General features: G+C 44.6%; 1 protein-coding gene across 5 annotated transcripts; it reads right to left on the bottom strand.

The window, feature by feature from the left end:
• Nucleotides 1–437: 437 nt before the first annotated feature.
• Nucleotides 438–22,766, bottom strand: TBC1D2 (TBC1 domain family member 2). 5 transcript variants are annotated; one of them, XM_083883498.1, is made up of 15 exons: nt 22,734–22,766; nt 22,254–22,406; nt 20,078–20,565; nt 19,322–19,454; nt 18,290–18,431; nt 15,320–15,456; nt 14,550–14,734; nt 13,117–13,503; nt 12,107–12,217; nt 9,229–9,416; nt 7,795–8,265; nt 6,512–6,632; nt 4,384–4,569; nt 3,643–3,764; nt 438–2,966 (listed from the first exon to the last, which is right to left on the bottom strand). In XM_083883498.1, the coding sequence occupies exons 3-15, from the start codon at nt 20,483–20,485 to the stop codon at nt 2,765–2,767; spliced, it is 2,793 nt and encodes a 930-aa protein (XP_083739624.1). In that variant the 5' UTR covers nt 20,486–20,565; nt 22,254–22,406; nt 22,734–22,766; the 3' UTR covers nt 438–2,764. The 5 variants fall into 5 exon arrangements, with proteins under 5 accessions (XP_083739624.1, XP_083739626.1, XP_083739627.1 ...); XM_083883500.1 differs by having other exon boundaries at nt 20,078–20,487; XM_083883502.1 differs by lacking the exon at nt 438–2,966 and adding an exon at nt 3,092–3,244.
• Nucleotides 22,767–23,561: the final 795 nt, after the last annotated feature.

The following is a 23,561-nucleotide window of genomic DNA, read 5'->3' as shown; positions in this document are numbered from 1 at the left end:
TGGGTAGAAAGCACACAGAGAAGGAGCCGCTGGGCTGCATAACCAGATCAAATTGTTTCCCAGCCACAACAGTTGGCAATGGCTGCACAAATCACTCTTGAGCACTTCAGGCAGAGGTAACCAAGAGGTTCGAAACATCCATGGCACTGATAGTCACTGCAGGTTTTGCAGGGGCCTGAGGAATTTGAGTCTGGCCCAACTGCTCCTTTGTGACCTGAATTCAGTACTTTTTAGTACCACTGAAGTTTGTGAAGCAGGAGGAAAGTAGATGAGGGCCCATGAGGACATGTGAGCTTGGCTCCAAGGTGCAGGTCTGTATAGGCCTTGCAGATATCCCTGCATTCACTACAGTTTTATAAAGAATGACCACATGTGAGTGGTTATCAATATGACCAGAGGAAATGGTCCTCAGTAAATACATGTGGACCAAAGCCAAGAGCTGAGAAAGACACTAAAGAAAAGAAACTTAATAGCAATCCTCATACGTCCTTCCCTTCCACTTTCAATTAAAAATTATTTTCAGAATTCCCCATCAGGGTCAACACCTTGATTCTTATGCCTACTTCAGAAGAGTTTATGTACATAGACCAATGTTTATTATATACTGTAGACATATGTTAGGCTGTGGTTTAGTCTAACAATACATGTTTCAAATGCCTTTATTAATAAACATAAGGGCAAGTCAGGAGGAAAGATTTTTAGGCTTTTGTAGAAAGCTCTAGGAAATAAAATTGTAAGTAAACTTCTAATTTTCATGGTCTTGATTTAGAAGATAATATCTGTAACAACAGCAAACCTGTGTGTGCACCCATGAACATAAGAGTATAAATAAATTAGATTAGCAGTGTCATCTGTGAAGAAAAACCTTCTGCCTTTTAGACTTCCCTATCTAGGTGGCAGTTTGAAAATTAGTTCATTTTTTTGAGATATTGTAGTAGGCTTCCAGTAACATTTTCCTCTCATCCCACACTTTCAATGTGTGCAGCTCTCAGTGACATTCAGGGGATCTGTCCACTCTTCTGAGAACTTCGCTTCCATTTTGATTACTTCTCTGCTGTGTGGTTGGCCTCCACAGGTCTCTCCCATCTCAGTCTTCTATAATTCATTCAAACTGGCTGACTTGTCCAGTGAAGCAGACCATATGTCTCATGTCTATTCCACAGAGGAACTCTCAGTCACTGTTTCCCCCAGAGCCTGTCATCTTGACTACAGCCCACAGGGCTAAAAACACTGTGGGCTATGAATGCCCCCCTTTCCTTCCTTTGCAACCACTGACAACTTGAAGGGTTGAGTTTGCAACCACAAGATGTTTAAAGAAGGCATAATCCACTTGGGTTCAAGGTCAGTCTAAAAACATAGAGGAGAGCCCCCCTTATAGCTGCATGCTGTCTGCTGCATGCTGTCAGTGCCAGCACTACAGGCACACCTGGAGTAATGCACTGGTCAGCAGGAAAGTGGAGCAGCAGGATTTGGCATAAGGAAAATAAACTGTATTAATCTAAATACTTGACTCATCCTGGGTCTGTGGAGGGCTGAGCTGCACAGGTAGGGTATCTGATCCAGGGGATGGGCAAGCCTGGGAGGCAGGCAGAAGGCTATCAGACCTCATTTCCAGAGTAGATAGGGCATCTCTTTGTGCTAGACCCATGGTTCCTTGGTTCAGGGGACATTAATGGGTTTTTTTCTAAAGAATATCAAGTCATCTTTTGTGACCTTGTTCCCAGGTTTTCAGGTTCACTACCAGTCATATGCCATGGATAAAACACCTTAAATGTTATAAACTCCTAAAGAAAAGCCCTTGTCCCTCCCATAATGAATGGGAGTTAAGAGACAGGGATATCTATGTAAAGACCCAGCACAGAAGGACTGTAATTGTAGGGGAGAGAGTGAGACTATCAGAAAATCCAGTCATCCCCAGGAAAAGTCCACATAACACTAGGTTCTGCCTGCAGGCAGGCTGTGGTTGGTTTCATACAGAGATCAGATTTCCTCTATGGAGCAAACTCACCAGCACAGAATGATGCCAGGGCCTCAAAGCTAAACAATGAGGAGAGAAAGCTCCCAACATTTCCCAGCCAAGCAAGAGACATACCTTGTGCTCCCATGAACTCCCTACAGGTACCAAACTGGAGAAGCAACTCTACTCTCCCACAATCTGTTTCCTTGCCTGAGTCCCATGGGATGATGTCCTCATCTTTCAGAACCTCCACAGACCTAACACTCATCTGGAGACAGTCTTGATCAGAAACAGTGTTAAACACACACACTCCTGACAGGCTAGACAATGAAGCCACCATGCCCTCTAAGAGAAGGTTTTTTTCCTGACCAATTCAGAAGCTTTAGGTAACAATGAGGGAGTATTCTTGGCTCATTATTCTGGAGATTTTACTTGTAGATAAAGATCTCATTCAAGCCTCCATCAGAAAATGCATAAAAAGCACTGCTTGGTTGAGTCTTTTGCACCATGTCAGTTCCTGTCACGACACCACAACTGATATTTCCTTTGCACCCTCAGCTGTAATCCTAAACTACACAGAACAGGATGGGCTAAATGGGGAGAAGTACAGAAAAGGTTAAAACTCCTCTGACACCTTCCAATCCATTCTAAAGTCTGACTTGGTCTCCAAATGGTCCCATAACTACAGCCTTGCTTACTGGGGCAGATGAACTCCTGTGACCACACTTCCCCCTCTGGTCCATTTCTTACTGACAGTTGCTACTAATGACCTTCTACAAGATGGGAGGGAGGACAAACTCTCTTTTGTTAGCTCTCTTCTTCCTCTTCACTAACAACCTCCTCCAGGTCCTGAGGTCCCTGCTCTGCTCTCTCTTTTACATAGGCTGCCTTGATCTGTTGAAGTTCACACAGTTCTGCCTCCAGCTCTTCCCTGTGCGTTGACCGACGGTTCCTCAGCAGTTTCATGGGGAAGGGGTTTAAGTCATTGAAGGCAATGTTCATCAGCTTCCTACAACAGAAAGGACAGCTCTGGTCAACTTATTTACTGGCTAGTAACACATGGTAACAGATATGGCAAGAACATTCTGGGGTATTAAAGAGTAGGGCCTCAGACTTCAGCTCTCTGAGCTTAGAAGTCACCAAACAGCAGTGTCTTAAAGAAATTCTTTCCCACACAAACACCAACCCAAGCAGTACTTCACATACACTTATACCATCCCACCTTTTAAGGTAACGGTGTGCAGTCATCATTTAGGAGACAATGGATCAGATGCCAATTCTGATGGCCTGTCAGGGAGGAATACTCCTGATGTTGAGCTCTTCTGATCACAGAAATCTTCATCTCAGGCACATGTTATCATTCAAGGTCATAGGCTGTGCTTGTGTTCCCAAACACCCCAACAACAGCTGAGAGACACTCAGCAGTCAATGGCACAAGTACCAGCTGCTACAAGGAGGCTGACTTTATGGCTTCCTCTGCTGTAGCGTGCCTTTGCCCAAGCCAAGATTTTAAGTAAGGAAAGTCAAAAAGAGACAAACGGATGCATGTCTCACAGACCTATCAATGCACATGCATCTCTCTTAATAAACTCTTACTAAACTAGTCACAACTATTGTTAAGCTGACCTGACAGACAAGCAAGTACAAATACGCAATGGAAGCTTGTCTACAACTCAAAGTCCTACCTGCCATCCGTGATCATCCTTGTGAAAAAGCGTAGGTACTGGTAGATCTCCACACTGTCATGAATTCTTAGGATTTCCTCCTCATTGTATTTAAAAATCGCAAGAGCATACCGGAAAATGACCTGGAGGGTTGAAAGGTATTTAAGTGTATAGTTTTAAGGAACTGAAGGTCCAGGCCATCCTGGCATAAAAGATGGTGTCAGCACACAACACTGCAGTATCGACTAGATCCAGAGTTACTTCTGCTCTCAATAGTCTGTACTAGGGCAGGCCTAAAGGAGTACCGAGCTAATCTCAAGAGAATGACCATCTGTTGGCTAATTTGCAACCCCAGAGAATACCAGGCTCTACAAAAGGATCCCACAGGGATTTCACAAGGGTTCTCCAGTTCTCCCTATGCACAGGGACAATGCAGGACTCACATTTTCAGACACTGCCTATCTTACGCTCCCTTTATCTGTAATATTCTCCGTTGTGTCACAGAGCAGGAGACATCATAGCCTATCAGAGCTGTGTTTTATGGCACAGCTACCTGCTAAAAAGTACCAAGTGCACAGAATCAGGGACTAGGTTGGCGTACTAGCAGCAAGTACATAGAAAACAGGGGCTTGAATACCAAACAGGCAGGGTAGGACACGCGGTTCAACCCACATATCTTTGATAGATGTGTATGCCCATCACCCTGTCACTATGCCACAGAGGTGGTAAAGATGGGATGAAGGCCTAGACTGAGTGTTGCACCTTAGTTCCCTCATACAAGAAGGCGTCCCACACTCGCAGGAGGATGTCGCTGACCAGGCTGTCCACAAAGGCCACCAGAAACCAGTTAAAGGTAATGAGTGAGACATCAATCCGATACTGTTCAAAATGAGCCATAAGGCGAGGCAGCTTGTCGGACAGGAAGTCTTTGAAGACTCTCTGATCTACCTAAAATTGACAAAAAAGAAAATAATGAAGTCAAGAGCAGTGTTGCTGTTGGAGGAGAGGAGTGGTGCAACAGGACAATGGCCCTTGCATGCCAGGGTCATCACTAGTGCTGCCTTCTGGTGAACCACACTCTAGGAAGAGCAGAGCATGCTTTGTCTCCCAACCCTTCAAACTCACTGAGCAGTGTACTCGTATATGGCATCCAGTGCAAGGCATGGAGCTGAAACAAGGTCAAGATACAAGTAGAGAAACATACATTCTTCTCAAAGAATCATATTCCTTCCCTTCTCAAAGTCAAGAGGGAAAATCTGACACATGTTCCTGCATTGGTCTTACCAGGATTTTCTGTGATACCTGCCCAGGTCTGAATGACTTTACATGGCCCGACAGACTGAAAACCTGGAATACCTCTGACTTTGCAAGCAGAACCTGATCTTCTCACTTAAGCTTTTCTTTGTGGTCTGAGTACTTCTGTGCTTTCCAAAACACAGATATACAGTCAGTCAGATCCTTGATCCAGGTTTATAAAGGTTTCATCTCAGCAGAGCTGTGCTTTCTGAAGGGTAAGTGCTAAAGAGCAGGATCATGTTTAGGGATTCCCTCTGCCATATCATATTAATGCCCCAGGTGTGTCAGCCCACTTAGCTGTATAGGCATAGGGGTATAAACCATGTAGGTAATATGCTTTATCTTTAAAATTTGCAATTTTAAGTTTTCCAGCCAACTCACTTTATCAAGCCAACCCACAAAGCATCACCTTAGATGTTCCTCTTTACATGGGTCTTGGCTAGACTTTCAGATATCAACCATGAGGTCAGAAATTCTTTCTAAACAAGACTTTCAGCTGGCAGTGTTTTCTCACCAAATGTAGGCGAGCCTCTTCAGTCTGTCACATTTTCCCTGTCAGTCTCTACTTGTTGAGTATTGAGTGATGTCTATTAAATCCCACAGCTAACACAACCTCCTCTGAATAGACATTTTGCTATCTTCACAGTGATTTGACTGTTTCCCCATTCTGTGGCCTCTCCACCACCACACCACTGGCCCAGTAAATGTTAGTCAGCAAATTCAGTGGCATCATCAGTCACTCTCAGCCACTAACCCTTGAAGCCTCCTCTATTGTGGGCCCACAAATAAAACCAACTCTTTTTTCTCTGGAAGAACCACACATAACAGAGACATCAAGGTCGCAGGCAGGCTTACCCAACTGAGCCCTGATGGGTGTGGGTTGTATGGGCACACAATTACAATTTCATTAAACTATATGGGAGGTGGCTTGTCTCTTTGTCTGCCTGGGAGGACATAATATATCTGACACAAGACACACTGAAAACCCTGAAATGCAGTGATTTTGAATCAGGTGGATAACTTATTCGCAGCACATTTGACATCAAAAGGCCAGATTTTTTTCTGATGTGCAGAGAGCCCCAGAGTGAGAACACCATGCTTAATCATGAACTGAGGCAAATACAGTGAATATAAAAATCTCAGCATTTTCGTCCACATGTATATGGCACTCCAAAGATAGAGTGCAGTTTCAAAAACATCATCTGAAGGGATGCAAAATTATGCCTTCCTCATACTCAGTCTATACATACCAGAATTTGCTGTTTTGCCTCTTTTAAGACTTCTTTATAATAAGTAACTGGACAATTAATGGGCACTTTCCTTCTGACTAACCTAACTTTCATGTTACTACTTGGGAGTGGTACCCCATTTCCTAGAGCTGGTGACCAATTTTGCTGCTCTGTGTGTGCTGATCCTGTGAGTGTAACAATTTTGTACTCTCAAGTCTCCAGCACCTCTGCAATGGAAGGCATTGCAAGGAGGTATCACTATCCTGTGAGAAATCAAACACACAGCAGGATGACTATTCATTTTTAAATCTTTACTGTAAATCACTGTATGAGAGTCCAAGCAGATGTGAGGGTGCTCAGCTCACCTGTGATGTTATTAGTGTGTCACTGTAGTAATCTGCCGGCATTAGGTTCTCCACAATATAGACCAGACACCAGAAGGCACTTTCCTCATCTTCTAGGACCAGGAGAGCAACAGCTGCCAATCTGTGATGGACAAGACATGGTGAGGGAATTCAGTGCTGCAGGAGGAGTCATCAACACAGGAACTGAAGAATGCAAGACTTCTTTTTGCATGTCTCCAGCTCCATCGGCATCCAAAATAACAAATGTAGCAGGACAGCCAGACAGAGGCAAGTGGTCTGTTTCTGAAGGAACCACAGGGATGTGATTTTCTTTCCCATGTGGCTCTGTCAGAACATGTGGAACTGGTGTGACAAAGCCAGGTTTCCCAGTTAATGGAATGTTCTGTAGATCTGCTGAAGTTAGTAGTGTGATTTGCACTATTTCAATACAGGAAAGAGGTCACACAGAGGTACTTCATACTATGTGATATAGTTCATCTCTCTACCCATTCTTTCACAGCCTCAACCTCCTTCAGCTCTGATTTACTGCCTTTTAGACACACTAGAAAGAAGATATCTTATATTAAGGGCTCTCTGGAGGAAAGCTTCTATTGTCTTTCTGAAGACCATCCAAAGATCATGAGGAATAAATACCTTACACAAGACCTTCTTCATGTAAAAAGGTCCAACTAGAAATTCCCTTCTTACAGCTCATGCCTAGTGCCTTTTCTGTTTGCAAGCAGAATTCTAAGAAATTTATGTTTGCAAGAAATTTAGGTTCATCTTTCCTATAGCCTTCTTTGAGAAGTGAAAGAAGCTTTTATATTCTCTGAATCTCCTCTTTTCCAGGCAGAACGACCATGGTTTCCTCAGTCTCTCTTTGTGTCATTTGCTGCAACTCCCTCACATGTTAACAGTTCCCAACATTTCCTCCAACTGTTCTCAGCAAAAAAGGGAATCACCAGGGTGTTCTTATGCTTTACTACTTTACATTACTACTTAAAAATTCAGCCGCAGCCTTGTGGTCTTATTCTGGTACTGTTTCACTCTTCCTCCTATAGCTGTTCTTTCCTATTCTGGAACTATAGAGATGCCACACAAGTGCATCCTGCTGCTTGCTGGATCCCAGTAACAACACTGGATGAAAAATAAGTCACCAAATGCAGAATTCTCCAAGGAAACACCTGTAGCTAGGACAGAACTGTAGAGAGGCAAGAGCCTGAGGCTGCTTGAATCATAGTCAAGAGAATGTCTACACCTTTTCAATGCCATCTCATGAAGATGGAGCACACCTGGCTCCTCACCTGTTCAATCCCTGGCAGTATCCAATGGCAGGATTGTGCCAGGAGAATGCCAATAACACCCTCCGGAGCTTGGGGATGAGCTGGGAGGTGGGAGAGGAAAAATGCTTGTTGTTGGTCAGTGTGCGGGGCAGGTCAAGCTCAATCTGCCGGCAGGCAGGGTGCTCGGTGCTCCTGCTCTGCTCCAGCAGGCGGTGGTAGTGGCCAGGCACAGGGCAGCAGTGCCGGCTGACCATCCACCTCCACACCCGCTGCCGATGCTCCACAGGAATGCCGCTTCGGATCAGACTCTTCAGCTCTGCAGAAGGGCTCAGCTCTCCAAAACTATTCCATCTGTCACGGAGGGGCTTCTCCACTATCTCCTGACTCCGCAGTTTGTTGGACTTTATCTCAAGGGCTTGGATTTTGGCCAGGAGTTTCCAGTCCTCAATTTCATAGTCAGGCACAGTCATAAACCCATACTCATCATACTCACTGGAGGGACACAAGACAGTGTTTAGTTCAAAAGACAGTGCTGGTACCTGTGTCAAGGACACTTACTGCTTGGGGTCATGCCAGCAACAGCCTGCCAAGCTCACATCACCCATAGCAGAGCACAGGTACTTGTGGGCATGCACACCCCACCCCCCTCCCTTTCCAGGCTGGACTGAGATCTGAGAAATGCTCGTTAGGCCTCAACTTCACTTTGTTGTGCTGTCGCTTATTATTAAATCTGGGTTTTGCTGATACTCTTGCTAGTGATTTTTTTAAAGTGATCTCAAACACTCGTAGGTAACAGTACTCCTCCTTCACTTCTCTGGCAGCTACATGTGACAGCCTAGCTCAGAGCCTTGAAGACAAATGAGAGCCTGCAGCACTGGCATACACACACCAATTCAAGTGTAACTTTGCTCTGAGCTGCAGACCAACCTCATCAGACCCCCCTAAAGAAATACCGAGCTCCCCTTGTGTACCTTCTCCCTACCCTGTCCCAGTGCAGAGACAGTTCTGTGGGAGTGGACTGGAAAGGCTTAGAGGCATCAGATCAAAGAACAGAGATCCACACTCCCTTCTGATGTCTCCTTGTACACAATGCAAATCTCTTACTGATCAGAACACACCACGAGTACAGACAGTACAGCTTGTCAAGGGTTTGTGCACCATCTGTCCACAGAGTGGGAAACTTGTAAGATACCATCATATTCTTGGCAAAGAGGCCAGGCCTGGCCTCAAGTGTCTCATCTCCAAAGCTACCTGGAGTACCTGCAAGACTGACCAAACAAAAAAAAAAACAAACCAGGAACTCCTACAGAACAGGGGCCCTGACTTTGCAGGAAGGCATAAACACAAACGTAGGCTCCTGCTATAAAATATTTGTAGATGTATCTTGCCTGCACACTTCCCTTTGCAGAGAGGCTTCTACAAAGCTGCAAATATCCCCATGTTCTCAATTCTTACCTTACAGGGTTCAAGTTAAAACCTTCTTCTGCTTCTTCCTTTACATCCCACTGGAGAGCTTCCTGGATGAGGTTCTTCACCAATTCAGCATAGGAGTTGGGCAGGCCAGGCACAGCCTCCTGCAGCTTTCTCAAGACTGTCAGGTATTTGCTCTCCATCTGGCAGTTTCTTGCTTGCAGGCAGGCACACTGATAGGGAAACAAGAAGGAAAGAGCTCACTCAGAGGTAGTCCTTCCTGCATTGCCACTAGGCTCTACTGGCCTGGTCTGCATATAAAGACTTCTGAAGAGCAAAGCCCCAGGAAACACATTTAGTAGTTTTCCACAATCAGTGGAATTGCAGCCATGAAATGAATCACCATGGTCTGTGAACAAGCACAAGCTGCAGTAGCTAGCATGCAACAGAAGTTGCTTATTGAGTCAAAGACCTACTACATCATCACCTCCTTTAACTACTGCATTGCATCAGTGGATGGCCACACCCCACCAGCACAACTAAGAACACAGTTGAAGAGCCAGCACTGCATGTGAGTTCTCTGCAGTCCTTTTCCCACATCCTCAGACAAGTCCTCTATGCCACATGAGCTGTATCCTGATAAAACATACTGCTCCAGTGACTGAGCTATAAGTATACCATTTTCAGGATACATGGTAGCACCACGGACTAGGTGACAACATGCCCCTCAGCATCCCCAGTTCCATGGCACTCGTACACATCATTTCTCATGCACAGGAAGCCCAACTGAGATCAAACAGCAGGACAGTACCTGCCACCACCTTGGTCCTGGGCAGAGAAAGCAGAAAAATGAATGAGGATTATTAGTGCATTCCACAAGTGGGGAACTAAGGCCACACAGGTGACAACTCACCCAGTTCTACAGGAAGCTCAGTGAAGACTCCTGTTCAGTAGGAAGCAGAAGTTGAAAGAGAAACCACAGAGAGAATTAGGCTGCATATAGAAGGGACAGAAAGGAGCATGGTTTCTTTCATACTACCACTTTAACCAGCATTTTGACTCACATTGAACATACTAGGCTGGTATTATTACTTCCTTTTTGAAGGTTATAGAAGTCTCAAGATGAGAGGGCAGTAAGTTAGGAGGAAGCCAGGGTTTCAAAGAACTAGTAAGCAAACAGATGTAAGAATGCCAATAACACTCCAGAAGCAACTTTTTGCCTGTACAAGAATCCATGACTGTGAAGATATGCCTGTGGTGGTGCATTCTCTCATCTAAGGCCATCGGATTCCCCCATCAGAAATGCTTGTTAGGCCTCAGTCTTGATGAACAGCACTGGGCTAACCTCTTGTGCTTATCAGAAACTCTGTCTGCTCCCAGGAATTGGTGCTAATTGGTCTAATGAGCTTCTGTTTTTAACAAACACCATTGGAAACTTATTTTTTTCTTGCAAACCCAAGTCAAAGAACATTTTTGTCACCAAATCTTGAAAGAAAGTTACCAATTGCAGCCAGGATGGCAAATTACCATGACTAAAGGCAATTCTCTTGTGAGCCTATAAACAGTGGTCCTAAGTGAGACCCTTTGAGCTCTCCTGCATCACAGTGGGCTGTAACCAGCAACCTCCCTTTGACTGGGGCCTCTCAGAGCCAGAGAACTCCCAGATTTCCTGTACTTGAGGGACCACTGCCAAACAATGATAACAAAGCCTGAGCCAATACCCACAGTCCTTGAGGCTCAAACCTTTGCCTGTTGAGAAGATGCAGACACCTGACATGAGTAATTCACTGAGCTCGAGGGAGAATACAAGAACAGGTACCTTGTACGTACCCGGGGGTTGTGTGAATTTACTACAGAAAATGTACCTGGAATCTTAGATTCTTAAGTATTTTATGTTAGTAAGTAAGTTAGGCCAGTAAGTGAGTTATGGTTGTGATTGCAGTAAATTCAATACAATCTTTTGTAAATTGTTTAAATTCAGCCATTATTTAAGTGCTGTTAAAATCTTTAGGTCCAAACTATGGTTCAAGTCCAGAGCTAAGTTTTGCACAGAAGTCCACACTGAACCTTGTGGCTCTATGGGAGGGCCTCCCTTATTCCTTTTATGCTAAAGCTTTCCCATCCTTTTTTCCATCCCCAGCTTCCACATAGATTTTAACTGATTTTAGTTTTAGATTGACTGATTATAGGTTTTAGTACTATTTTATCTTTGTGTGCCTTAACCATCTAATAAGTAGTAGAGTGAACGTTGGCAACGACCTTTTCCATGCTTTCACTTCAATATTGAACCTGCTTAGCCTAACTTTTGCCAGTGATTCTTTAAGCAACCTAAGACACTCATTCACAACAATACCTTAAACCCCAGGAAGTAAATCCCGGGCAAAATCCACAGAACAAATGCCAGCACATACCTCCAGCCTTGAAAGTGGTTCCAAATCAGAAAATAGGATTAGACAAGTCTGAGAGTAACCAGGTTTTTCACATTTACACAGCTAGAGATAAAAATACAACTTAGCAAAACATAAGAACTCTGATCTAATTGCAGGACCTCAAGTGTGCTGCCACCTGGCAGTGCCAAGTCCAGCAGAGAAACCATGACTAGATGGAGCCAGGACTCAGTCTGCCAGCTCTCAGGAAACTTTTGTGATTGCCTACACAGTGTTGCTTTTTTATTTGTATAGCTGAAATGCAGAAATCTGGGTTAAGTTTCAGCACCTTTAAGACTGATCTTCACAGGTATTTTACTTCTGTCGAAGAATTAAAATGATCGTCTAATCTGGGAACAACACAAAGCAGTAAAGAGGTCACAAAAAAAAAGCACAAAAAAAGCTTATTCCTTGTGCATCAAAATCTATTCTGGTGCCAACTTTGAAAATAAATTAGTAACAGTTCACACCAAGGAAAAAATGTCATTTGGCCTTACCTTCATCAGAAGGGCTTTTTCATTCTCAGCAACATTTGTCCAGAGTCGAGTAACCTGGTGGATCTCTGAATTGAGAAACTGGTTCTGGGTTTTGTATGCATCAATGTCATCCTGTCATAAAGCAAAACAGTCACACAAGGAGAGTTCTTGAGGGATTTGCAATTCCTTCCCTTTCAGGGACATCAGATTATGTTAAGGACAATAAAATAGCTCAAAAATTCTGTGTTCTGAGGAGCAGACAGGAGTCTCCAGTACAAATACTGCCTACAAAGGAAATCAAGGCATAATATTGTCATGTATCAACAAGACATTTGAAAATGCTAAATGTATATATATACTTAAAAACACAGAGAGATACAGATCATATAAAGGCAGAGATGCACTTAAATAAGGGTAAGAATGTATGCATTTTGTTTGGGTTTTGTTAGGTTAAGTGGCTTAATTTTGGTTGGGTTTTTTGGGTTGTGTTGGGTTTTTTTGGTTTTTGGGGGTTTTTTTGGGTTTTTTGTTTGTTTGTTTGTTTTTGTTTTTGTTTTAATGAAACAAATCATTAAAATTGGCTGGCAGGAAAAATGAACACTCTCCACAGAAAGTGGCTCTTTTGGCAATTCTCCACGTCACACTAACCCCTGTCAGCTGTACACATAGAACAGCCTGCATCTGAAAGAACCAGGATGTATAGGAAAACCATTTGCAAGAGAGAAACATAGAGCAACGGAGTAAGTGAAAGCAGCAAGTCAGGCTGCAGCTGTGAAACGAAAGAAAAGAAAGTGGCAGGTATTGAATGATGACAGGAAGTCAAACAAAACAGGCTCTAAGCTGAAGCTGACCCAGATGCTTTTCAGTACCCTGTTGGCATCAGGTGAGCCCCTTCCAGCATTCCTCATTTGGAGACAGATGGAGCAACCAGCAGAAGTATATTCTGTGCTTACCACAAAGAGCACCCTCCCACTCAACCTAAATGGGAGAGCATAAAAATGGGCCCAAAAGACCTGGGCCATGTCACACACCTTCAGATGCTCAATCTCCTCTTGCTGCTTATACAATGTCTCTACAGTGATAGTGTTGGCTTCTTGCAGGGGGTCAGAGGGCTCTCGGGCCATTTGCTCTGTCAAGGTCATAATGACTTCCTGTTTGGCATGGTTCTTCTCCATCAGAAGCTGCACATGTTCTTTGAGTTCCTGGATATGGCTGTCTCTCAAAGTCAGTATCTGCTCCAGTTCCTTCTTTTCTTGTTCAAGAGCTTCCAGTCGACTTGTCAGATCTGCAATTTGTCTCACTTTGTGGCGCACCAGCTCCAGCCTGTCCTTATCTTCTGCTGCAGTGAGATACATGCTAGATACTCGCTTCTCCTGCTGGGCTGCCTCAAGAGCTTTGTGGAGAAGTTTGACCAGTTCCTGGAAAGGGAATGCAAAGCCATCACATCACTGTGCTGTCCATGGCAATAGCTTTATGGACAGCAGAGACCCAACAGTGAAATACCTTGAAATTGACTCCTTTCAGAAGGAAAACAGTGCAGAAATCTTGAAAATACAGTGACATCACAGTGAGAAGTTCTGCTCTCCGAGCTGGGCCCAAAAGGTCTCTGCAGCAGTTCACAGATTTGATTGACATGGATTGCTGGCAGAAAAGCTGCCACCCACGCTGTCTGAACTCCAGCTTTCCTACAGTCTTTCTTGGGAAGCTCAGCAGAGAGCATGGAGATCTGGCCAGGAGTGTGGTAAAATGGGAGGGAAATAGTGCAGTCTGCAACTACCCGTGCTACCAGAAGGAAACTGCATATCCATTTTAACCTTCCTTCTGCCAGAGTCCTCCCTCACTCTATCCTGCATGAAGGCATGGAACCTTGCCCCACAACATGCTGCTGATTTAGTCTCTGGCATCTCAGAAACTTAAGAAAGCAAATTAAGAATGCAACTGACTGCCCAACATGGGATTTGGCTCTCCTGCCTCTACTGCTGGAAGAGCTACTGGCATCATGAACAGAGAACTTGGCATTGCTCCATGCTTTGAAGAACACTATCATTCATGAGAGACAGACCTTGCAGTGACCCATGCCTGACTTCTACAGTCAAATCACATCTTAAAGGTGGGTCACTGCTCAAAAAGAATGACCTGCTGTTAACACCATGACTCCACCTGGCAGTTCTCACCAGTGTCACAGTATTCAGGACTGTACTAAGTGAGCAATAGAGGTGCACAAGCAAGGCAACAGCAGAGTACACCTGGATTTGTTTTACCTCCCTCTTACACCTAGCTGCAGTTCCTAGAAATGGCTGCAGGTCTTCTTTTGTGCTGGGCACACACAGGCACACACAGGTAATACCAGGAACTTCAAGTCTCCAGTTACTGCCTGCTGAGCACTTCTCAGTGCTTCTGTCACACCAATGTGTAAGGGAGTCCCTGTGACCCTTAGAAATAGCAGTCTCTTCAACACACTCACCTTCTGTGACTTGACTTCCTCGGTGAGTGTCAGAATCTGTTGTTGAAGGACACTCACTTTATCCACTGAATTCTTCTCCCTTGACAATTCTTCAGAGCCTTGGAAGCCACTGTTCATCCACTTGGTTTTCCTAATCCAGTTCAGCCTGGGCCCCATCCTCCCATCTTCCAGGGTTCCTTCTTTAACTGAGGGGAGATAGATTTAATTTACACAGAATTGCTTTGTTACTATGGACTCCCAAGTCTTGCTAGGGGGACTCACAACAGTTCCACAGAGAAGGCTGACAGACAGGACGTGTAAAATTGATCCACAAGATTAGAGCCAAAACAGACACTGATATGCCCACAGTAAACAAAGTTGTGATGGTTTATGTTACCTGTTAACCACCTTGGACCCTGCTCATCAGTCTGGACCACAGCAAATGGAAGTTATTACCACCATGGAAAGGTATGCTGCAGTGGAGCTGACACACTTGGCCTGTGACTGTGCAGCAATTACGCTTTTACCTCAAAGAAATCAATCTTGTGGATTTTATTTATTTTTTTTTTTTTTTTTTTGCCTCTGCAGAAGGTTCCAGAGGGAGAAGATAGACACACATGGAGGCTGAAGCAGAGCCAAAAGAGTCAGTTTTGTAGCAACAACATAGGAAGAGACTTAACAATGTAACAGAGTTTTCATATCCTTTGAAAACTTGCCACCATCTTTTTTCCATTCCAGCTAATCTCTGCTAGAAGGCATCCTACTCAGCTCAACTGCTCAATAACAATCACCTGCACATCCTGACTCCACTTCTGCCTCTTGCTCCTCATCAACATTCTCAGGATGCTCTTGGAATTCATCAAAGCTAAAGACATTCCCGTTGTTTCCCCACAGCTGCTTGGAGCCACAAATATTGTAGACAGTGTTTCTGAAACAAGAAGATATCAAGACAGCCTAGTGAGCAGAAGTCACGATCGCTGCAGCCAGCCAGTGCATATTCAAACTATTCAATATCTTACCTACCATTACTTTCCATCCCTTCTCCCAAAACTTATCTCCTTCATGTGTTGAGAAAATGAACTTGTTACAGAATTTGTGGATTTGAGGAGAGCAAGGTTGTACCTGGTATAAACTAGGAAGATGCCACAAAATCAGTACAGGAATGTAAAATCATATGATCTTTCCTCATGTGCTTGAGCCTTATACATAAACATATCAGATCAAAGAGAGGGATGAAAGGTAACAGTCCATCAACCACATCCTTCCCTCTCCTCCTCCTTCCCTCTCCCTCTTTCCTTAGCTTCCTTCATCCATCCCTATCCTTAGTTTACTGCAAAAATCCCTAGGTGCCAAGAAAAGCTGCCAAGAGGAGCTCAGTTACCTACAACACAGCCAAAACTGTGACAAATGATCACATTTGAAGCAGCCACAGGTCCTGTGCTCTGAAACATTTAATAAATAAACTTGCCAAAGGTTATTTACTGTGGAGGCCCCTGCCTCTGAAGAGGACATTGAAAGGGTCATGCACCCTGCACTCCCTTGGAGAGCAGACAGTGCATGAGCACCCCCCAGCTACGGATTGGCTACCCCAGTTCTGTTCCCTGGTTGGTCAGTTCTGTATCCTTCCCTTGATTGGTCCAAGTTTCAATCCCCTAATTTGTTTATTAATGTTCTCCCTGATTGGTCCATTTCCTCAGTTTCTAACCCCATTGGCTGTTGGTAAAACCCCACCCCCTTTGGTAGGTGCATAAAACCCTGACAGCCGAGCCCTTCGGGGTCTTTGGTTCGTCGGCAGAGCTGAAGTAAAGAAGCCTCCCAGAGATCATCCCTGGCTCCCGTGTTTCCTTCTGCGCCGCTTGGGATCACCCCCTCAGGAAGAGCAGCCTCCAACAGCTAGAGCCTTGTCTGGACTGATAGTCTTGGACTTCACAAAAGAGCTGAAATCCACCGAGGTGCCCTGCGCTACCTGGGCTGAGGCTGCCTTACTCGAGGCAACTCGCTAGGGAAGGTCGCTGCCCTCAGAAGAGCTAGCCAGAGGCAGAGGTGGGTGGTGATAATTTACAAAGTCATAAACTAAAAAGTAGTAAAGAGTTTCAGGAACAAAACTGCAGTCAGACTCAGGAACAGTTTGTTACAACTGCTGCTATTGCCAGAAGCACTAAGAGATGACTTTATAGAATCATGGGGAACTACAAATGTACAGGTAGTTCGTGTAAAACCTGTACCAGAAAGTATGCATACAAGCCTTTTTCTTCTCCTCCTGTGCTGTTATTCAGCTAAAACAAGTCCCTTGTTTTGAGATCTATAAAAGACTCAGTGTTTGCTGCTTTTCTGACTGTAAATGAAGCTGCCATTTAGATACTATTATTCTTTTGCCTTGCTACTGTAAGGCTCCAGAGCAGAAGAGCAGACATTGCTGACCTTGGAGAGCATACTGGTGTGTAAGACTAGCAGACCTTCAGTTCCTGTTGTCTGCAGTTAGTACTCATGCAATGCAACTTTCCTACTTTTCTTTACCTAATGCTGCACTGTTTTCCCTGTGAGACTAGCAGCTCAGGATCCAGATGTGCTACACTCATGAAGACCCAGCCAGACGGTGATAGAGCTTAGAGAAATGTTTATCAAACAAGGGGAGCAATACAACTTGAAAGAGACAGTTGTTACTCAAGCTCACAAAAGGAAAGCACGGGAGCAGGGGCCAAAGCCATGTTTGTGTTATTTTTAATCAACGTGAGTACAAGAGAAAGCATAGCCTGAAAAATAGAGCAGCTGACTTTGAGGAACTACAAATGTACAAGTTTTTTGTGTAAAACCTATACCAGAAAGAATGCTTACAGGTCTTCTCCTTCTCCTCATGTGTTGTCCATCAGCTAAAACAAAATAAGTCCCTTGTTTTGAGGTTCATAAAAAATTCAGTGTCTGCTGCTTTCCTAACTGTAAATGAAGCTGCTAACGTGAAATTCTCATGGGGGAATCTTTCTTCATATAAGCATCAGACTGTAGCTGCAGCAGTGGTGGTAAAAAACCTACAGGTAACTTCCACACAAACAATATTTGGCAGGTGCCTGGCTGCCTACCACACCTATGGCCACTTACTCATTTTTCATTATGGGTAGGTAAGTGACTAGGAAAAGCAGAGACTTGGATGAGGTTGTCTTTGTGAAACTGTAACTGCCCAAGACTTGTAACTTTTAACCTGATGGGGCTACCCATTGCAACAGCAGACAGAAGCAGGCAGTAGGACTATTAACATCCTTGAAACTCAGCAAACAAGAGTGAGCTGGGCAGTCAGGCCACTGTGCAGCTGTGCAGCTCAAGCTCCTTTTCCCTGGAGTTCCTGCTTTGGAGAATACACTACACTCAAGGTCCTTTGAAACCACTGGAAAGAGTTAATGGGCTTCTGTGACTACCTACTGAGTACAGATGACCCTGACCACAACATGCTCTTCCAAGATTGCTGTGCAGATGCATCACACTAGGTATGCAAAGCACTGACTACACTGAAGAGAGTTTACTAGTCCTAGGTCTGCCACCAGGATCTTTGCTAAGAGAGCTAGATTATGTGAAATGCAACAAAACAGGAGGATGTGAAAGACCCACCTGCAGGAAGTGTACTTTGGCCTGGACTAGCCTCCAAAAAAGTGCTTCACAGTTCTCCCACCTAGGCAAGAATCCCATTTCACACAATACATGACAGGAAGGAAGGCACACAGTGGCAGGCCAGCATGTCAACCACATTGCAGTTCTCTTCATGCACTTACTGTATCTCTGTCCAAGGATGCTTAAGGGAGATGTTCTGCAGAGCAGTATATGTTTGGGGTGCAGGCAAAGATGCTGCCTTTAAACCCACTGCTTCTGTTGGTGTTTTCACGAGAGGCAGAAAGTCTTCATTGTCAACTACATCTACAAATGTAAAAACAAAATAGGACACAAAAGCAAATGAGCAAGACAGAATTCCATTGGTCTTTGGGTCCTTCATGTAACCTGACAGCCACAACAGTTTACTACAGGTATGCATGTTCAAGTGGTCAGGTGGAACAAGGACAGTAGAGTAGGCTTCCTTAATTTTAGGTCAAATTACACAAGTTTCCATGTGCAAACAAAATCAAGGACAATCAAATGATTTCAAACATATATATGAGCATGACTAACCTTAAACAATCAATCTTTAATTGCCCAAAGATACAAGTAAGAAGAATTTTGCTGTTCTCTTCCCACATTCCAAACCACATTTGATAGTTTTAATGTGCTGATCACATGCTGCAAGCACAGTAACACACAGTTACCAAATTTTTGTGTGCTGTAGCAAGATGCCAGAACCTTTCAGAGCAGACTAGGGAGGGGATTATTTGTTTCAAAGAAAATGTGCATCTAGTCATTACTAAACAGGAGGATACCCTGTTTAGGTATCAGGTACCCTTGATCCACAGTCGTGTCTACTACCACTTCTAGGAACAGATCTCTTAAGCCCACTGCTGAAAAAACCTATACTTGCTCAAAATTTCAGAGGCCTTATGAGAGTGATACATCAAATGTGCACATTTCACATGTGTGAGGAAAATCAAGATCATCACAAGACACCTAAAAATCTCCAAACATATGCTGTGGATTAGGATGCAGCTTACCCATTTTCATACATAATAAGGCAGAAGCATCAAACACTGGACAAGCACTGATAGCTGGCACCTGCATTTAAAAGCCTGGCCAAAACTTCTGCCTACTTCCAGATGAGGAACACCATTCATCACCATCTTTTGCTGAAAGCAGAAGAAAGGCTGATGTGCAACACCTACTTGTTCTTCCAGCCAGAGGCTCATTCACAAGCTGGGAGCTGCCCACAGGAAATCTGCTCTGAGTGTTGCAAAATTCCCAACGTCTCATTTGCAGCTGCTGCAGCCAGTACATCATTGCCTGTTTGCTGATTGCCTAACATAACACAAAACAGGAAAGGGAGGGGAATCATCTCATCAACATAAGACATATCCTGAGGAGATGACCACCACTCTCCTGCACAAGTAAGCAGAAAAAAAGGTCAGCTGTATCCATATCCTCTGGTCCTAACACTGATTTGGAAGGACAGAGGAAATCATTGGTGTGGCTTTAAGGGGTAGAATCTCAGTGGACCACTGACCTAATTTTAATATTTTAAGTGTTTTGGTTTTTTATGGTCCAAGACTAAGCAGAAATGTCACAATTGCTTTAGACAGGAAGCGTCCCCAGAGCTTTTTAACAATGACTTACACAGAAATAAAAGTCTAGCAAAGAATCTTCCTGGAGCAACCATTTTAAACAGGGGAGTACATCTCTGTTCAGTAAATTACATGTGGACTGCGGGACTCCTCAATTACTTTAATTTGGCACATAGTTCAGCTTTTATTCCTACTCTGTTAAACAACAGCCATCTCACAGGTAAGGAGTCTCAGACTTGCCAAAGCAAGTACTTTAGGTCCAAGAGGTCACAATCCAAGCTAGGAGGACTTTAAATGAAACTCAAGCTAAGAGATACCTTAGTACAAATGTGTCTGTCCTGACTGGGAATTTCTCATTACCTTCAAAGTAAAAGCTCTGGCTGGTGTTCTGATCTCAAAAATTCCTTCCCCATTTTCCATTTTGCAATCAAAGCTGGCATTGGAGAGATCAATAGACCCCAAAGGATTAATGTCCTGGGCAGTTCTGTAGTATAGTAAGCGACACTTGTTTTCATCGTAAAAGAACCAGCGAGACTTCCAGGTCTTGATTGGCCCCTTGATGCCCAGCTTATTTAAATAGCCACAGAGTTTTTTTCTGGATGTTTCTGTGCTGGTTTTCAGTGGTACATTTTCCAGTTCTCCAGGAGAATGAAGCTTGTCTTTCTCTCTTGCTGACGGTCCATTGCTGCTGTCAGTGTCTGGATCTGGTCCCACTAAACTGCCTGGATCAGCTAGGGTACATACTCCACTTTCTGGTCCTTTCTTCATCTCTTTAAGGAAACAGATTGAAACAGGAAATTCTCTATGTAAATAAGCCAATCCCAATTATATCATCACTGTTACAGAACCTGCAGACAACAAAAAAGGAAGGAATAAGCTCAGGTCTGCCATATGACAAAAAATACTTCTTAGCTTTCAAACTACCCAGCCAAGGTCTCCAACTCTACTTTTGGTCATTGCTCCCTGCCCTTCTCTGCTCAGACAACCTCTAATACCTGTTTTCTCCCTTTCCAATTCCTAAATTAGGCTGGACTAGCAGCCAAGAAACAGTACCATAATCTCTTGTGTGAAAAATAAGCAGAGCTTGTGGGCATACCAAATCAATAGCAATAACCAGGGCATTCCCTATTCATGTTAAGGAACAGCTGCAGATCATAGCAAGATAACAAGCTCTGGGGATAGGCACGTACTCAGATCAAGGGACTGCAGGTAAGTGTGTCCAGGTATTTGGACTGAATGTTCAATTAATATTTTAAACCATGGCATCTGGAGAAAAATCCAGCATTATTCAGCATACTTATGAATAATTTGTGTCAGCTGATTATAGTTGTTAAAATGCCAGCATGTTACGTGTTAGTTCTTCATCCAGTAGGATGGATTCATATGATGGATTATGCACCAGAGAAAGTAATTCTGTGGTTGTTGCAAAAGAGACTTGGTTGCCTCAGTGACCAAAGTAACCACCTGAGTCTCAGAAGTATAAAAGGCAAAGACAAAACTCAGGCTGGAAGGGATCTTTGTAAATCTCAAGTTCAACTCTCTCTCAGATGTAAAAGCTGTAGCCAGCTACACAGGCCCACATTCAAGTAAATTTTTCCTTATGCAAGGATGGCAATTTTGCCATGTTTCTGAGCACTTTTTCAATTGCTTAACCATATGACAGGTGTGATTTTTTGCTCAGAACTGCAGATATTCACAGCTCCTGTATAAAGAAAGCTAACAACACTCTAGAAAAAGTGTCTGTAAATAATTTCTTGCATTTCTTGAAACTTCAGTTTCAGGCAGTAACACAGCAAAGGCAAATATGTGAGCAAATAAATTGCTGCAGTGTTAAGTTAGTGTGAATCCACCTGCAGACACAAAACTATTCAATACAAGATCCAGCTGTATGACAACATGTCAATGAATAATACAATGGAGCACACTGAGATGTTTCCAAGCCGATCTTTTTCCTCTGCTCTTAGGAACAACTTGTCCTCATGACTGAAAGAAGGTTTATCCATCCGAGCACTGGCTAAGCCTCATCATGTTTATTGCTGCCCCCTCCTGTTTCCACATTAGCTTTACAGACAATTATCAATAATGTTCACTCTTTGTGAAAAGCTGCTTAAGTTCTTTTAGTTCACTCCCTTGACACTGTGGATCGTGGTGCTGAACACATCCACAAATGCCAACAAGCAGCACTCCTGGAGAAGGTGTTGCCTCAACTAAGCTTCTGAAACACACAAAGAAACTTCATTTGCAATCTAATTTTGCTTGTCACAAAGGAAATATCATCAGGAGGAACAAACATTTTCAACTTTCCCAAACAGACACTGAGGCTTTTATGTCAGTACAAGTATCTTCTGTACCCTCTGAAGATTCCATCACACTTCTGCTTCTTGCCAGCGTGATGGTCCATGGGTCCACACCACGAACAGGACCAAGCAAGCATTTTAGGTAATTTAATTTAGGTTGTTTAGTAAGCATTAGGTTCAAGAACCAAGTTATAAGGAATCATGTCAGAGCATTCAAAGACCTCTAGAGAAGACCTCACCTCCTTAAGGGAAGTAGAGAGGAGCTCCTGGAAGTCACCGTCTCCTGGCATAGAGCTATTGCTGCTACCCACAGCCTCCAATAAATCCAGCAGCAACAGAAAAGCAGCGTCTGTCTCAGGTTTTCTTGGGTCCAGTCGCTGCCGGGGAGTTGTCTGGAAGACACATTTAGCAGAAAGCTGCCCTGACACTGACTCACCAATGAAAACGTATCGGGGCGGACCCTGCATAAAGCTTTCCGGAGCTGCTGGTGCGACCAGCCCAAGGCAGCCCCCACCGCCCCTCCCGGCGCCTCCCAGCGCAGCTGCACCGCGCGGGTACCAGCGAAGGCGGCCGGAGCCTGGCACCGGGCTGGCCGGAGCCTGGCACCGCTTGTGCCACCGCCCGGCTGGGGCGGGGGGCACCCGAGCCGCTCGCCGGTCGGGGATTTCGGGAGGGGGCGGAGCGGCGGCGAGGGAAGCCGCCGACCCCGCCGGGAATACCTGCGGTGGCCGCCGCCCCGCGCTTCCTGCCGGGCCGGTCTGCGGCGGTGGCGGCGGGGCGGGGCCCGGGCGGGGGGCAGGAGGGCAGCTGCAGTCGCGAGAAAATAACTACGATAATATAGGGCGTTTCAGATGGGTTTCGGGAAGAAAGTGATCCATCAGGGTGATGCGACCCACGGAAGGCAAGCAAGCAGAGGGGGACAGCAGGTGGGGTAGGCAGGAGCAGCAAATGCCATCTGCCATCAGAGGACTTCTCTCCCGAGCTGCAGAACCACCCGGTGGTGGATGCAGACGTGCTGCGAGACCCGCGGCTGTGCAGTCAGCTGGGGCAACTCAGCTCGGTCAAGCACATTTCACAGGGTAAGAACAGTGGTAAACTAGTGACTTGGGACACTGGAGACTGATAACATCAAGTTATGCCAAAGGAAAAAGCCTCTGGAAAAGATACTGCAAAGAATAGGGGTGTCAGACCGCCCTAATTAAGCCGTGCAGGTCCTGGGGACACAGAGGACAAGATACACAGCACAGCCAGGGTCACATGCTCTCTGACAGCTGCCTTTCTGCCTACCTGGTCTTGGCAGGTGCTGTACTGGCCTGGGAAGGCACTTCTTATGCCTTTATTCCAAGAATAAGGAGTCTGGATGGCTTTGATTTTCCTCATGTGCAGTGAAGTGATAGCTGTGCCTTTTCCACTGGTCTCAAAAAATCCCTCTCTGAGTTTAGCAAGTTTTGCTGAGTTTTATCACTGACTTTACCAAGTGCAGCAAAAAGCGAACCTGTCCAGGTGTCTATTGGCCCATCTTTCCACTGCCCTAAACTGCCAAACTG

Source organism: Zosterops lateralis, assembly GCF_965231275.1.
Source record: "Zosterops lateralis genome assembly, chromosome: Z".
Classification (NCBI taxonomy): domain Eukaryota; kingdom Metazoa; phylum Chordata; class Aves; order Passeriformes; family Zosteropidae; genus Zosterops; species Zosterops lateralis.
The sequence above is the reverse complement of the archived record's forward strand: the minus strand, read 5'-3'. Positions and strand labels throughout refer to the sequence as shown.

Bases quoted from the DNA above. Each gene is read 5' to 3' on its own strand.
- TBC1D2 (XM_083883498.1), bottom strand. From the start codon at position 20,485: ATGAAGAAAGGACCAGAAAGTGGAGTATGTACCCTAGCTGATCCAGGC. The intron at 19,455-20,077 runs GTAATGAGAAAT...GTGTTATGTTAG, and splicing joins CCAGAGCTTTTACTTTGAAG to GCAATCAGCAAACAGGCAAT. The intron at 6,633-7,794 runs GTGAGGAGCCAG...TGTCCATCACAG, and splicing joins TACTGCCAGGGATTGAACAG to ATTGGCAGCTGTTGCTCTCC.